The sequence below is a fragment of the Clavelina lepadiformis genome, chromosome 2, assembly GCF_947623445.1.
Source record: "Clavelina lepadiformis chromosome 2, kaClaLepa1.1, whole genome shotgun sequence".
NCBI lineage: Eukaryota > Metazoa > Chordata > Ascidiacea > Aplousobranchia > Clavelinidae > Clavelina > Clavelina lepadiformis.
The window spans coordinates 13693253-13707993 of record NC_135241.1 but is presented as its reverse complement, the minus strand read 5'-3'; the positions used below and the strand labels follow the sequence as shown (position 1 = coordinate 13707993).

General features: G+C 38.0%; 1 protein-coding gene, 1 long non-coding RNA gene and 1 pseudogene across 4 annotated transcripts in view; all 3 read left to right on the top strand.

Moving 5' to 3' along the window:
• The window catches only part of LOC143446467 (uncharacterized), a 46655-nt gene extending 37060 nt beyond the window's left edge, over positions 1-9595 (top strand). Inside the window, exons 12-19 of one of the 2 annotated variants that reach the window (XM_076946104.1) lie at positions 3447-3478; positions 3949-4036; positions 4326-4433; positions 6677-6853; positions 6978-7079; positions 8368-8469; positions 8743-8854; positions 8940-9595. In XM_076946104.1, coding sequence (XP_076802219.1) covers positions 3447-3478; positions 3949-4036; positions 4326-4433; positions 6677-6853; positions 6978-7079; positions 8368-8469; positions 8743-8854; positions 8940-8980 — 762 coding nt within the window. In that variant the 3' untranslated portion in view covers positions 8981-9595. Of the gene's footprint in view, positions 1-3446; positions 3479-3948; positions 4037-4325; positions 4434-6676; positions 6854-6977; positions 7080-8367; positions 8470-8715; positions 8855-8939 lie in introns of both variants that reach the window. The other variant, XM_076946103.1, reaches the window with a different exon arrangement.
• Positions 9596-12728: 3133 nt separating this feature from the next.
• On the top strand, positions 12729-13665 carry LOC143447126 (uncharacterized). 2 transcript variants are annotated; one of them, XR_013114030.1, is made up of 2 exons: positions 12729-12773; positions 13249-13665. It is a non-coding gene; the product is annotated as an uncharacterized LOC143447126 (long non-coding RNA). The 2 variants fall into 2 exon arrangements; XR_013114029.1 differs by lacking the exon at positions 13249-13665 and adding an exon at positions 12934-13168.
• On the top strand, positions 12958-13068 carry LOC143447845 (U5 spliceosomal RNA; annotated as a pseudogene).
• Positions 13666-14741: the final 1076 nt, after the last annotated feature.

Below are 14741 nucleotides of genomic sequence, written 5' to 3'. Positions count from 1 at the left end.
CGTATTCGCCTTGTACTTGCAGATTTAGTTTGTAGTTAGGTGGCATTTCTGGTGACTACAGCAGAAGACCAAAAATGGTATTATAATTTTTATCCTCAGACTGAGAAATTCTCTGTACGACTTAAACTCAGTGATGAATCCTTGTTACACACATTCGTTTGTTTTACGTTATGTTTAATTTAAAACTGTTCATTAGCACTACTGAGCAGCATTGACCATCGTTAGTGCCTTGCTCAAGGGCATTACAACAAAAGCGTTGTTAAGTATCAAACACGAATGCATTATAGCCTACTCCGCTATTGAGCTGATGATAAGATTTTTGTCCCAGTTGCTACCTTCGTTCCTGCAATTTAATGCCGAATCTACAGCAACTTTTACATCAGCCAGATACTTTACTTTATCTATCATATATACCGGCGTATAAGCACCCCTCGCATTTTGTTCCAACAAATGTTATGTGTGATAGAGAAGACGGCTGTTTACCACTACTTGAACGTCATCCAAATTTTGTGCATTGATGTTCTCGTTTGTTACCGCTCCAAAAAGGTTTCATGCAACAGCAAATGGTAGCGTTTGACAATACTCGCAAAATAAAAGGTTCAAGACATCTCTCATTTTTTTCATCTTTTTCCTTTGCTAGTAGGTAACGAAAGACAAAGAGATGACGGCTTTGAAGTACTTGTACGTGCTAACACCATAGCACAAAGTTTCTGATCAATAAAGACAATTGAGCTTTTCCACGTGGATCCACTTTCTGCCAATCAAATAAAGGCCATGGGTCATATTCTCAAGTTAATTAAATTGTGCTGGCACATGCAGTATTACAATTAAGATGGTAAACACGAACTAGATAACCGTATGTCAAATAATGAATGATCACAACCTATCTTACTTTGTCTGTCATTTTAAGACAGTTGTAAATCTTGCGGCACCGTGTTATCCTTAATCTGATAGGTCTGTACATGTCACAGTCTTCCACTATACATTGCATTGTATTCGCCTTTTTTCCTTAAAAGTCTTTAACGAAATGACAATGCAGCAAGTTCTTGCCAACACGAGCAGCTGAGATTCTTTGTTTGGTGAAAAATTTCACATTCCATCCGAGGCATTGTTTGTATTTTAAAGTTGTCTTTTTGAAACATGTTTGATAAATCAACTAAGTGAAACACTGCAAAGTGTCAGTTGATAAACATACCATTCATCTTATTCTTTTCGTATAAAGATATGAATTTTAAATGGTAGAGTTGCATTGACTTTCGTCAGTATTCACAACGTAATAAAAGTGAACATAAAAGTAGGTTACAAATGCAACAACGGTAATGATGGAAGTTGAATGTCAGCCAAAAAGCATCTCATTTACCGTACGTCGACGCTCATGATTTTCCAGCAAGTCAAAATTTCTGAATTTTGTTGTTTAAAGATGATCATGTGTGGTTTGTTTACCGCACGGATAGAATTTGGCCAATTAGACTTTTTTTTTTTCTCCAGATTTTTGGTTGGACATATCTCGCCTCGTCTCAGTTTGGGCCTAATATTTCCTTAAAAAAGAGAGCTAATATACCGTCATATACAGTACATTAAGCAAATAAACAAATTCCTGTTCATTAAACATATAAAAAATCATTGTAAAAGTATTCATTACAAGGAAATAAAACGTTGCTTATATTTTTTTATGACAACACAAAATGGAAGTGGCACTTTATCCTAATTAACCCAATGCCTGATCCTTGCCTAAATTTATATTTTAAGCATTCTAACAAGCTTTCTACTGAAATGTACAGCTTTACTGTAGTCTATCACAAGGACCTCAATTATTAGCCTAGGCTATACATGACAACATCAACAAAACTGATTGTTGTCATTTGAGCAGTCAATATGTTATGTGAGAGTAACAACTGGTGTCTGAGTAGCACAAAGAAAAGAGTGGTTGATTGTCTCACACTCAGAATCCCAGCACAGTGAGTAGTTGGTGTAATGGCGGCGTGTTTTTGCTAAAGGTGTTGAGTAATTTCAAAAGTCTTGGTAAATCTAGTCCGTGTTCGTAGAGTCGGGTGGCAAAAGGCTTGCTGAGGCTGAAACACTTCCGTTTAGTCTTTCTGAAGTTTCATCACTTTACTGGTGTGCTTGGAACTAATGTCATGAGTTTTAAGCAGCAATAAGTGAGGGCCGATATGGGGACGATTGGAACGTCTCAAAGACAGTCTGTTTTGTTGTTCGTCTGCGTCAATGTTGGCAAATGCTGAATTGAGGGCTTGTTGAGGCTTGAATAGAGGAAAGTGACTTCGTCCTTTGAGCTGGAGAGACGAGCAAGTTTGTTGTTGGCTGCCCAGGATGTCAGCCATTTTCCGTCGCCTTTTATGTGGTTTTATTCCAAGTTAGAGGTGGTAGTTGAAGTCACCAATGATTAGCAACAAGGGTGAGCGCTTGCATACACTAGTAAATGTTGAATACATAGATAGTACTTGTGCTGTTGAAAGGGTTACCATTGTTGTTAATACTAAACTTCTGTGATAAGTTAAAAGAAAGAGGACTACTTTGTCATCTTGTAAATGTTTTATTCGTCACAATTGACCTATTCTACTTGGAGTAATTGTAAAAATGTCTTGCTACTGTACTGCTGCTGTTGCATATGTTTTTATCGCATTTCTTTTGCAAAACTGGATAAGGAGAAAGGGCTTGGAACAAATTTTGCCCCTAGCACACCCCCAGCATCTAAAGCACTTTATAACCTGTTAAAAAGTATTTTTGACTATGATGGACTGAGTGACTGCATGTATACAGACGTACATAGATGCATAGACATAAATGTATATACTAGAAGGAAAGTAAGCTGCAGAAAACATAAGTTTTTGAAGTAGTTACCTAATTATTGGCCAGGACTTTTGACTTAGCTAGGTTTTCAATGGATAAGTTGCAACAGATTCTAGATGACCATGGATCTTTCTAAATTTACAATTGTGTGGTTATCAGTTATTTGGAAACCTGCACTATGTTACAAAACAAATTTGACAATTGCAAACCGGACACTGGTAATTTTAGTCTTCTGCAGTAAAAAAAGACGTTGATATTTCAATTTATTATAATCATCAAAACACCACAAATTCCACGAAGGATTCAAGTATACTGTTCACAAAATTGGAAAACGGGTTATATTGTCGTAAAAATTAGCATGTTGTATAGCATGAAATAACGTTTTTCATAATTTTTAAAAAATTCTGTGAATTATCCATTATTAAATATTATTCTGTCCATTATCATTTGCAGGGAAAGTGTTAATGGTTCTTGTGTGAATTTACAAGTAATGCATGTTCTTATGTTTGGTGCTTGCAATAGCATGAAGCTCACTTGTGGTTATCTTGCTTAAGTTAGAAAATTTGCACTGCATAACTCTGACATTTTATAGAATTATTTTCTTCTTTTTTAAAAAATGGATTTATAATTTTTAGGTTGAGCAGCTGAGCAGACAAATACAAGATTCGTAAGTATACGTATATACATAAAAATATACAGAATGTATTGTTTAAATATTAACAGTGTTTTTTTTTCTTTAATAAAACAAATGCAAAGTACAGTATTTTCAATTCAATAATAGTTTACCTGAGCATGTGGTTAGTGTCCTTAGGCAGGATAAATTAATTACTATTAATAGTTCCGTTTTATTTCAGAAATGCTTTTTTAAACTTGAAAATCAATGTTAAACTAATTTTCATGTTTATACATTTAAATTAAAACCATTTTAATATAAGAGTAGTGCAATTGTTAGTACCTAATTGATAGTAACTACATTTAATTGTTCTGTGCAAAATGTTAAAAGTATGCTATTTTTGTATTCAATTGGTGTTAACCTCACAGTATCTTCTAGTGGTCAAGCAAATGTTTTAATGTGATTCTTGACATACTCTGTAATTTTATCCTTAAAATTGTTCTAAATTGTCAACACTTTAACAGGCCAAAATCATCAAAAGCAACTAATGTTCCTAAAGTGGGAAGCTTGACTAGCAAACTGGAGAAATATACACAGCAAGCTTCCATGCAGGTATTTATTTTTTTCAAATAATTTCCTGTATTCTAGCATCAAAGAAATCGAAAAAGTGCTCTAATAAACAAAATTACTTAATTGGTTTATTTGTTTTTATATGTAAGATTCATATACTTAAATTCTTAATTTCAGGTTTATAACAAGATTAAGATCCATTATAAATTTAATTATTAGCATAGTTTGCACGAGTATAATCAAAAAGTATTCGCATCTGGACTTAAGTAAGCAACAGGTCTTCTCTTCAGAATTACACTAACGAACATTTGGATATTGTTGAATAAATTAGGAAACCAAGAAATCTGTGGAAACATCCAGTAAGGGACATCATGTTAGTGATAGAAGAGGCAAATGGGAACGTGGAGAAGTTCACGTTGCAGACAAGGTTACTAGGAAGGTCTGTGCCATTAAATAGTTAGCTACATGAAATATTAATATTTTTTGCAATCTTTTTATTTCATTTTTTCATTCTATTTTCGCAGTTTTGGTTATAATATCTCAATGGTCACAATAACCGAAACTGCTGCAGTATTGTTTAACCACACCAGGATGGATAAAGTTATGCACAAAATGACAAAAAAACATTAAATTGATCATAACTGTATGAAATGAGAATACACATGGCACAATTGCCACTGTGAAGTTGCATAATTAATTAATTCCAACGATAACGTGCAGCAACTAATGGAAGCGAAAAGATGAAATGAAATATTATAGGGATCACAAATAAGAGAGCACAAAGCACAACATGGAAAGAAAGATTCATAAAATTCAAAATTCAAAACTCAATTAAAAAAATATTCACAAAACACCAGAAGCAAGCTTATGCTTGCGAAAGCTCATGTCGAAAAATATAAAGTTAACCTTCAGAGTGCCAAACTATATCCTGTTTTTTATTTTGCATGGAAAGAAAGCTCAAACAACCAACCCGTTCTGTTGTTATTAAAGATCTTCATATCAAATCGTTTTTGATAGCGTTTTTCAAAAAACGTACCAAATATAGTTCGGTACTACAGTACCGTAGTACTGCCCACCTCTTGTAACAATATGATAGTCTAATACAGTGTTCCTCAAAGTGAGCCACTTGGCTCCCTAAGGAGGAATTCGTAATGTTCAAGATTGAAAAATCGTTAAGGGAGGAATTTGAACGGAATGTCTTTCAAAAATTGATTGAAATTTATTTATAGACATTATAAGCTTACTTTTATTTATACATTAGTTGCTGCTCTACAAGCCTGCATGTAGTAAGCCCAGCCGCCTATTAAGCCCAATTCAGCACGGTCCCGATATACTCCATTTGTTCCTGTAGTAAAATGCTCTGCATTATAAGCCCATTTTCAAAAAGATTTCGCATAATTTGAGCGTGAGTAAATGGGTGATGGTGGTTTGGCAGTAGTGTACTACGGTAGGATATACATTAAAAGCAACCAAGCAGCGTATTGTTTCTGCACACCCTCAATCTGGATGGCAAACTAACTACAGTATCCCACGCAAATGTTGCGTCACAAACTTGATTGTTGTTATTCGTATATAATCGTACTGTGCTGTACTGTAACTGTTGCGGTGTGTGAAAAATTCAGAATTTTAAGAGGTGCAGTAACGTGAAAACTTAGCGAAATGTGCAGCCTAAAGTCAAATTGTTAATAAAGTTGTTGCGTACGGCAACAAACTAGCCTGTGGTTTCAGGGCATAGTGTACTGTCATATATAGGCTGTAGAGTCTAGATTGACGAAAACACACATTCCGCTTTATAAGCCCTAAATGGTTCGGTGCAGAGGCTGGCTTGTAAAGCGAGGCGGGCTTTGTAAGGAAAGAATGTGAAAAAATTTAAGAACCACTGGTCTAATACCATCAGCATATATTTTTATAGCTATGTAAGTAATGGCCTTTTTATGAAGAGAAAATTAAACATTGGACCGTAACACCAAGAATCACAAACTAACAGATTCGTTGCTCAACCTTGTAACATATTTTTAGAAGTGCTATTTTTGTTTTGTTTTAATAACTATATATAGTAGATGGCACTTAATAAATCCACCTTGGTTACAACTGTTTTTGGATTTACTAAGCAGTTTTATTTACTGCTACAACTATACCAGAAAAAAAACAACGAACCTAGATAGTAAAATTGCTATCAGTCATTTATTCAACACAGAAAAATGTAGCAACATGGTTTCTATACGCAAATTTGTCTTTAGTGATGAAAAGTTAATTTACTTTTCACAGCATTAGTCATATTCATCCCCTTATCATATTAAACAAAAAGAGATACGTTAAAAACTGTGAGTTATATCATAATAAGTCTTTGTTCTTGTATAGCAACGATACTCATAGAGTTAAGTTAAGCGTAGTCTGGATCTATAGTATTAACCGGTAGTTTTGTAATGTGTTATTGATAAATTTCCGTCCTAAGGAAATTGGATTTATTAAATGGCTTCTATTGAATTCTGTATTTTTTTGTATATTAGTTTTTTTTGTGGCTTTAAAGCGTGTAAATATATAACCAAAGGCTCACATTAGCCTAACACTTTTCAGGATAAAATGATTTGCAGTATTATAGTTTTTCTCTGTAGTACTGTGTATTGAAATACATAAAGCATAAAGCAGTTACTGTATTTATAATGTTTAACAATATTTCAGGAAGTAGCCCCAGCTGGAGATATTTCCTCCCGGAAAAAAATATGGGAAACTGGTAATGTTGGAGCCATGCGCGAGAAACAGATTCGTGAAGTTGCAGAAGTGAAAGGAACCGATTTCTCAAGTCGTAAAAACCAATGGCTAAAAGTATCCCAAAAAGAAAGCTTTACCAGAAAATATGTAAGTTTATATGCATTGTTTTATGGGTTTTGGATTACTATTCAGTTGTGTGATTTTGTGTATTATGATTGTTTGTATAACTAGAACATAAGCAAAATTATATTAGCAAAGCTAATTTCCTTAGGATTCACCTGTTGGAATAAAAACCGGTGTTTTGAGTCGACTTGACAGATGGGAGAAAGGAGAGGTTGGTGGAAGCACATTTTCTGATAAGCCAAAGCCAAATGTGAGAACAAATTCTGGTAGTTTGGAGTTACATGTTCAATTTTATCCTGTTTGAACTTATCTATACCTAAGCTTTATTTTAAAGAGCCCCTGATTTTTTGCTGTATTTGTACTATTAATTAATCCAAACTAGGCCATGCAAGAAATGTGCAGTCTAAAATGCACTTTGACTATTGCAGTACAAATGTTATGGTTCCAAACGGTTTTATAAACATATAGTTAACCATTGGATTGGCTAATTGTAAAATAACACCCTAACAATTCGCTTACTGGTTTAAGATAGCCAGTAACTGAAAGTGAAGCTTGTGCACAGTTTCTAGGTGTGAGCTACTCTACTATTATTAGACCTACGACAACCTTACTGACCTAATCAGCAATTGTTAATTTGACTAGGAAGTAGCTCTACTACAGGGGTGGGGTAAGTGCGGGCTTTTAACTATTTCTTTATTTCCAAACATCAGTTGCTAGTTTTGACCAATATATACCTGAAGGACCAGTTAATTGTATACTTGACAATACTGAAATCAAATAGCCTATTGCTTCATTAACTCATGAAAAAAGCTCATTTTTAGTCCTTATGCTATAAGTTGTGCCCCGCCTGACTTACTGAAATGTGGCCGTCGTCCTGGAAAATTTTCGCAGGTACTAGTCCAGGTGTATCCAACCAGTGGCCCGCGGGAAGGTTCTGAGTGGCCCGCGCGGTAATTTTCGAAATGACTTACATTATCAACTGAATTGCCTACGTAATTTATGGCGAACTTACATTCCGAGAAATTGGCATTTATTTGAAATGTAGTATATGAAATGTACGTAGTATATGAAATATAAATATAGTTGTACCTATTGAAATAGCGTTCACCTTTGTCAAGTGATTTTTGGTAACTGCTATTTGAGTTCTTGTTTCTTATCTCACGTGGTGCTCAAACTAGCTATAAAAGCCAAAATGTATTATCTCATGCCACTATTGTTATATTTAAAAAACACAGTCAGTTTGTCAAAAATCCTTATCTCGACCACAGACCAATGCGATACATATACTGTTAATTTGGTTGTCTCGGACAACCATTAAAGTCGAAGTGGTAGGTTTTGTTTCCATTATAATGCTTGAGACAATTTTTTCTGCTCATCCGTCTTCGGATGGATTGACTGGCTCAGTTGCCATTATAACACCACCGTTCGACATAGGCCATTTAAACAAGTGTGTGTGACGCAGACTTATTACAATTCTTTGGTATTATTTGCAACATTATTTTGTAAGAATCTTAGGTTTGAATCTTATTTTTTCCTAGACAAAGATTTCCTCCTCATTGGATGTGGGAGATCGTCGAGCCAGGTGGGAAAGCATCGGAGTTGAAACTTCGAAGACCTCAGCACCAAACACTGACGGGACAGTAAGTTTATTCACTCTGCCTACATAGTTTATGGCCAGCATGTTCAATATTGAATAGGTGATTTTATTAGTTGGTTATAGTATTGATAAAAATTGTCTTATTCATTTTCATTTATTCTATTGTATGGTAATTGTTTATTGCGTCAAAAATGTTGCCGGACATTGAAACAACGATTATCCACAAATATGCTTTATAAGTTATGTTTTGTCTAATTTTCTGGAAGATCCAAACATGCATTTCATTTAGTGTGGTGATGAAGGTACCCTTTTGCAGGACAACGTTCTATCGACGTCTGCATTAGGTCCCGAGTCAGATATCAATGAGGATGTGCTTCAGCCAGTTATAAATTGCGAAAATGAGCAAGTTAATTCTGGTGCTTCCGATGGTATGCATAATTTAATCTATGGCACTTACTACTTTCTAGTAATTGTAGTATGCATGTTGTCATATATGCGTAATATTTTGTGCAGATGACGAGGTGTGTGAGAAAGTTCTTTCAGATGACGAATAAGCGACTCAGTTTCAGTTCAGAACCCGTTATTCATATATTAAATAGCTTTCAAGTTGCGGGATCTTTTTTCGTATGCAATTGCTGAAGCGTAATTGCATTCGTTGTAAGACTTCAATTGCTCTTCTTTTGAGGTCATGGAAACTCTGCTAACAAGTTAACACATTCTTGTTGTGTGTACTCTTTGCTTCGTTTGGGTGAATTGTTCTTTAATTAATAGCTTACAAACATGTTCCCAGAATTGCAGTAAAATCGATCATGTTCCTTTCAGTTTTGACTGTCTCGTGCACTAGGTTGACCACAGTATGTTTGATAGATTTTAAACATATCTTTTTTTTGTTTATTGAAATGTGTTGTATACTGTTTTTATGGTTTCTTTCTGTAACAATGCACTGTTTACATAGTGCTATATTAGTATACTGATTTTATGGATTTCATTCTGTAAAAATACACAAGTTATTCGTCCCGTGTTCATACTTATAAAACATTATATTGATGAGGCGTTCTATTGTGTATATACGCGGAATTTTCTATTATCCTGCCTAGCACAGTATTTGTGCTTTGTATATATACTAATAATACTTCGTATTTACTTATAATACAACATACTTACCCGTATTTGTAAGATTGTCATTCGAGTTGGCAAAGCATTAGAGTGCGGGTATCATTCAGATTTCTTACTAGTTTATCAGCCTTGTACTGATTGAAGTATAATACTTGGTGTTGAAAATAATAGTGTGCCGAAGCACGTCCCACATATAAATAACTGAAGTGGTTTAACACATTTTGCTAACCTTAAACCAGGACTAATTAAACAAAAATTTACGTCGTGACATCACCATGGTAACGTTTTTCACCGCGAGCAATGTGAAATAGACGGGTAAAGGATAAACTATGATTTTTGGTAACAAAAGCAAAACATGTCCAGAAAATGTTGGACATTCTACGTAATGCTTCAGAAAAGCTTGTTAAACCAATGACAGGTGTTGTTTTTCAGTCCGGGAATTTTCTAGCAGATGGCGCGTTAAAACGACCAGGTATCATGCAGAAGTTACCCTAAAATTTGTATGAAAATTGATAAATTTTGAACAAAAATTGTGAGTTTAGCAAGCTACTGCGATAGTTTAATTTTTCGTGATTTCATAAAATAATAGCCTAAGCCCTAAGGCATATTAAACACACATTCAGAATTTCAATGAGCCTTTGCCAACATCATACGAAGACAACATCTCTGGCGATTTCACTACGGAAGAATTCACCGCTGCCCTCCAGCACACGAAGCCAGGTAAAGCTCCGGGCCTTGACCATCTATGCCCGGAGCTAATACTCCATGCTGCTCCCGCCCTGAAGTCCTGATTAAAAGACTTCCTTTCCTGCTCCATGCGCCACCTGCGTATCCCTAAAATCTGGAGAAGAGCCCTTGTGGTTGCAGTCCCTAAACCGAAGAAGCCCCCATGGGATCCAAAGAGCTACCGCCCCATCTCCCTGCTCTGCATCCCCTTCAAGATCCTCGAAAGACTCATCTACGCCCGTGTCGAACCGATAATAGACCCACAGCTCCCTCGGGAACAAGCTGGCTTCCGACACGGAAGATCAACCGTAGACCAGGTCACACTCATGACCCAAGACATCGAGGACAGCTTCTCAGCTAAGAAGAAGGCCGGCGCCGTGATTGTTGATCTCTCGGCTGCCTATGGCACAACGGTCTTACTTGCAAGCTACTCCGTCTACTTCCTGACAGGCACATGGTCCACATGATCATGGAACTCATACAAAACCGTAGTTTCACCCTCACCACCGACAGCGGCCCACGAAGTAGACTACGCCGACTCAGAAACGGCGTTCCACAGGGCTCCGTCTTGGCTCCCCTCCTGTTCAACATATACACCTATGACCTTCCCACCACCACCTCCAGGAAGTATGCCTATGCAGATGACCTGGCACTCCTGCATTCTGCCGGAGACTGGCAGTCGATGGAGAGGTATCTTAGCCAAGACATGCAAACACTAACTACATATCTCCAGAAATGGAAGCTGCAGCTCAGCAAGGCAAAGACAGTGTCGGCGGCCTTCCACCTTAACAACAAGGAAGCACAGCGTGAGATAAGCATCAGTATTGATGGGGAACACCTGCCCTACAGCGCCGAGCCTACCTACCTCGAGGTGACCTTGGACAGGGCACTCACGTATCGTCAACACTTGGAGTTACTGCGCAATAAACTATCTGCGCGCGTCGCACTCCTAAGGCGGGTTCAGGCTGGGGGGCCGGCGCAAAAACCCTTCGCACGGCCACCCTGGCACTTGCCCACTCCACCGCCGAGTACTGCGCACCAGTGTGGTGTCGTAGCTCTCACACGCGCCACATCAACACCGCCATCAACGACGCGCTGTGTACTGTGACTGGTTGCCTGCGTCCCACTCCAACGGACTACTTACCAATCCTTGCAGGCATCCAACCTGCTGAGCTACGCCGCAAAGGAGCCATGATTTCTCTCGCTCGCCGCGCTTTGGGCCCTTCTCCATACCCCACTCCAGCGACCACCATCTGGAAAGCAGCGACTGAAATCAAGACACCCCTTTGTGCCAGCTGCACAACAGCTACTCAGTAGCGCAGAAGACCTCGGACTGAGTGCGGCGAAGAAATGAGCCTGTCATAAATAAAGGCCAGTTTATTGTTCATAGTTGACTGCTTTGGCTGGTAGACTTCACCTTTATTCATGCAACAGCAGCAGCCAGCAAGTAGAAGATGAACTCTGTTGTTGCTTCGAAGTTGATGATGATGTCATTGACGTTTATTCCAGGCTAAAATAGACGTGGGTAGTACATAATTATTGTAAGGCGGTACTTTTCCAGTACTGATACCGGTATCGTTGGTACTTTTTTCTGGAAGTACCGAATCCCTGTACGGAATTACTTTTTTCAAGAGCTATAAATATACTCGATACTTTAGAAATGATTACTTCCAGGTTTTTCGAAGTACGCTTTTAAAAACTGCTTTTTAATAAAAACTTAGTGTCAATTTTAGGGCTTTTTGTTCTTTTTTAACTTAAAAATGTCTAATAGACTCGCAAAGAGTGAGATAACACATTTTTTCACCTGAAATAACCTTTAGTGGAATCATGACATCGGCAAAAATGTACTGGCAACAGTAGGCATACCATATTTTTATGATTGAAAACCGGGACGCTTCAGAACAACGAGTCTTGTCAGATAATGATTTTTGCAGAATGAAATGCAAACAAGTACCGGTACAAAATAAGTTCTTTCAATAACTTAACCGCAAAAAGAACACCTTCTACAAGCCTACTATTACTGAACTAGCGAATGCGCTAACATACAACCCACTACTGGACCAATTACCCGCGAGAATTACGTAACAATTGCTTTTACATCGAACACAACGCAACAAGAACACGCATCAGGCATCACTCTTCAGCAAGTTGGCTAAACAAACCAATCACAGCCTGGTAATATTCGTGTAGTGTAGGGCAATGCTGGCTAACTAAATGCCAAAGCGGGACTTTTTGGTTGACTGACCGCTGGGACAAAGCCTTAAAAACCGCGACTGTCCCGACTAAAACGGGACGTATGGTAAGTCTACCTATACAGAACAAACCAAGAAATAAGAATTAACACAACCAACAAGGCTGGTCACACCTGTCTGAGTGAGTTTAAGCCGCTGTAGTCACGGTTCAATAATTATCGGAAACGCGCTTTTTCTTCAAACGTCCCCAAGCAATTATGGTTAAACGGGGAAGCGTGTGTTTGACAAACGTTTATGCCTGAACTACAGCAAGGTAATTATCTTTAAGAGTGTTCTAAAAAAAGAATTTTTGTTAGAAAAAATGTATGAAACACAATTAAAACGTAAATATATGCCATGAAACTATCAATAATTGCCTATGATGTTATATATTACAAAAGTACCACAAACGCAAAGTTATTTTTGTTTTTTAGTTCAATTTCAGCATATTGAAATCATCACTCTGGCTTCCCTTCACAGTATAAATCTTTCGCCTTTTACTAAAGATTTCCGTGTTTGGGAGCAATACAATGAGTCTAGTTTATTTTTCTACCTCGCCAAGGCGAGGCAATATTCTTCATTAATTGAGAGTTAAGCACAGCAGTTTGCCACGTTACTTACAATGTTAAACGAACGTTTATGCCGGCTGCGTTCGATGGTCAGCGTCACTACACGGCGCTTATGACATACTCAATATTCCCGTGTATGCGGATTTGTTTTATTTAAAACCTTTGACCCCCATTTTGCAGGGACAAAATTGAAAACAAGGTTCTGTCTTTTGAAAACCGCACGATAGAACACCAAATCGGTCACCAACTGTCCAACTTGCTCGGCATCCAGATTGATAACACTGGCCAACAAAAAAATTTTGGCATGGAAGGTAAGAACGATTTTAGGGTATATCAGGGGCGCTGAGCTCGAAAATGCCATTAGTATTTGCAAATTGGCTCTAGTTTTTAAGATATTAGCAAATTTTGATATTTTTGGTACCTTTTAATTTTGAATGTAGGTTGCATTTTATCTTAAGGAACAGCCTATATTAAATGTTGTTGTAAGTCTATCTGCACTAAAACCACAAGAATGAGCAAAAGCTAAAGACACAATGAGATTAGCTAAATGAAGAAGTGCTGCATAAGTCTATTCTTTTCCGTATATTCAACACAAAAAATGCCCCATTTATTCGTCTTTTCAAGAGAATCTCTTAACATATTGCAATGTGTGAGACTAAGCTTCCAATACCACATTAAAACTTGCTTGAAGTGAAGAATAAATAGCAGTAATTTGGTAATAACAAACCAGGTATGCCTAAGCCAACACAAGAAAGACGACAATTTGTAAAAACAGACGAAATAAACAAGCAATCAATTTTTTTATTTGCCACAGAGTATTCAAAACACTATACGAACAAATATACCCATCTCAGGATGTGCATTAGTGAAGTTCTTAGATGCACTCTAGTTAATTACTCAAATTAGCTTAAAGTCATCTGCAGGAAAGTTCTCTTGTCGTAAAAGTTTTGCAAGGTAAATTAATTGAATGACCACGATATAACTTCAATAAATAATCTCACGGTAGACAAATGTCCCTTCTTCTTCGTTTGAGCGTTTCTTCCTTCCAGACTAGATTTCCGGGCATGAGGTCATCAGCCATGTGATTGTATCCTCGTCTAGTCTTTTCAGACCACGCACACCATGTGGGGGCCGATGGATTGGGCAGGCATTGATCACATGGTCTGCTGTCTGCTCTGTGGCACCACACTCGCATCCTGGTGAGGGAGCCAGTCCCCATTTGTGCATAGCTGAACGAAAGCGTCCGACGCCGGTGCGCAAGCGGTTGAGCCTGACCCAAGCAGTTCTTGCAAGGGACATTCCCGGTGGGTTTGGGTCGGCGTCGGTTATGAAGTCACAGAGTCTGGAGGAGTTGTTTTGCCACTCTGTGCTCCACATGTGGTTCGTCCAGTGCGCCGCACTTAGTCCAAGGTCTTCTGCGCTACTGAGTAGCTGTTGTGCGCCCGGCACAAAGAGGTGTCTTGATTTCAGTCGCTGCTTTCCAGGTGGTGGTCGCTGGAGTGGGGTATGGAGACGGTGTTTAGGGTCCAAAGCGCGGCGGGCGAGAGAAATCATGGCTCCTTTGCGGCGTAGCTCAGCAGGTTGGATGCCTGCAAGGATTGGTAGGTAGTCCGTTGGAGTGGGACGCAGGCAACCAGTCACAATACGCAGCGCGTCGTTGATAGCGGTGTTGA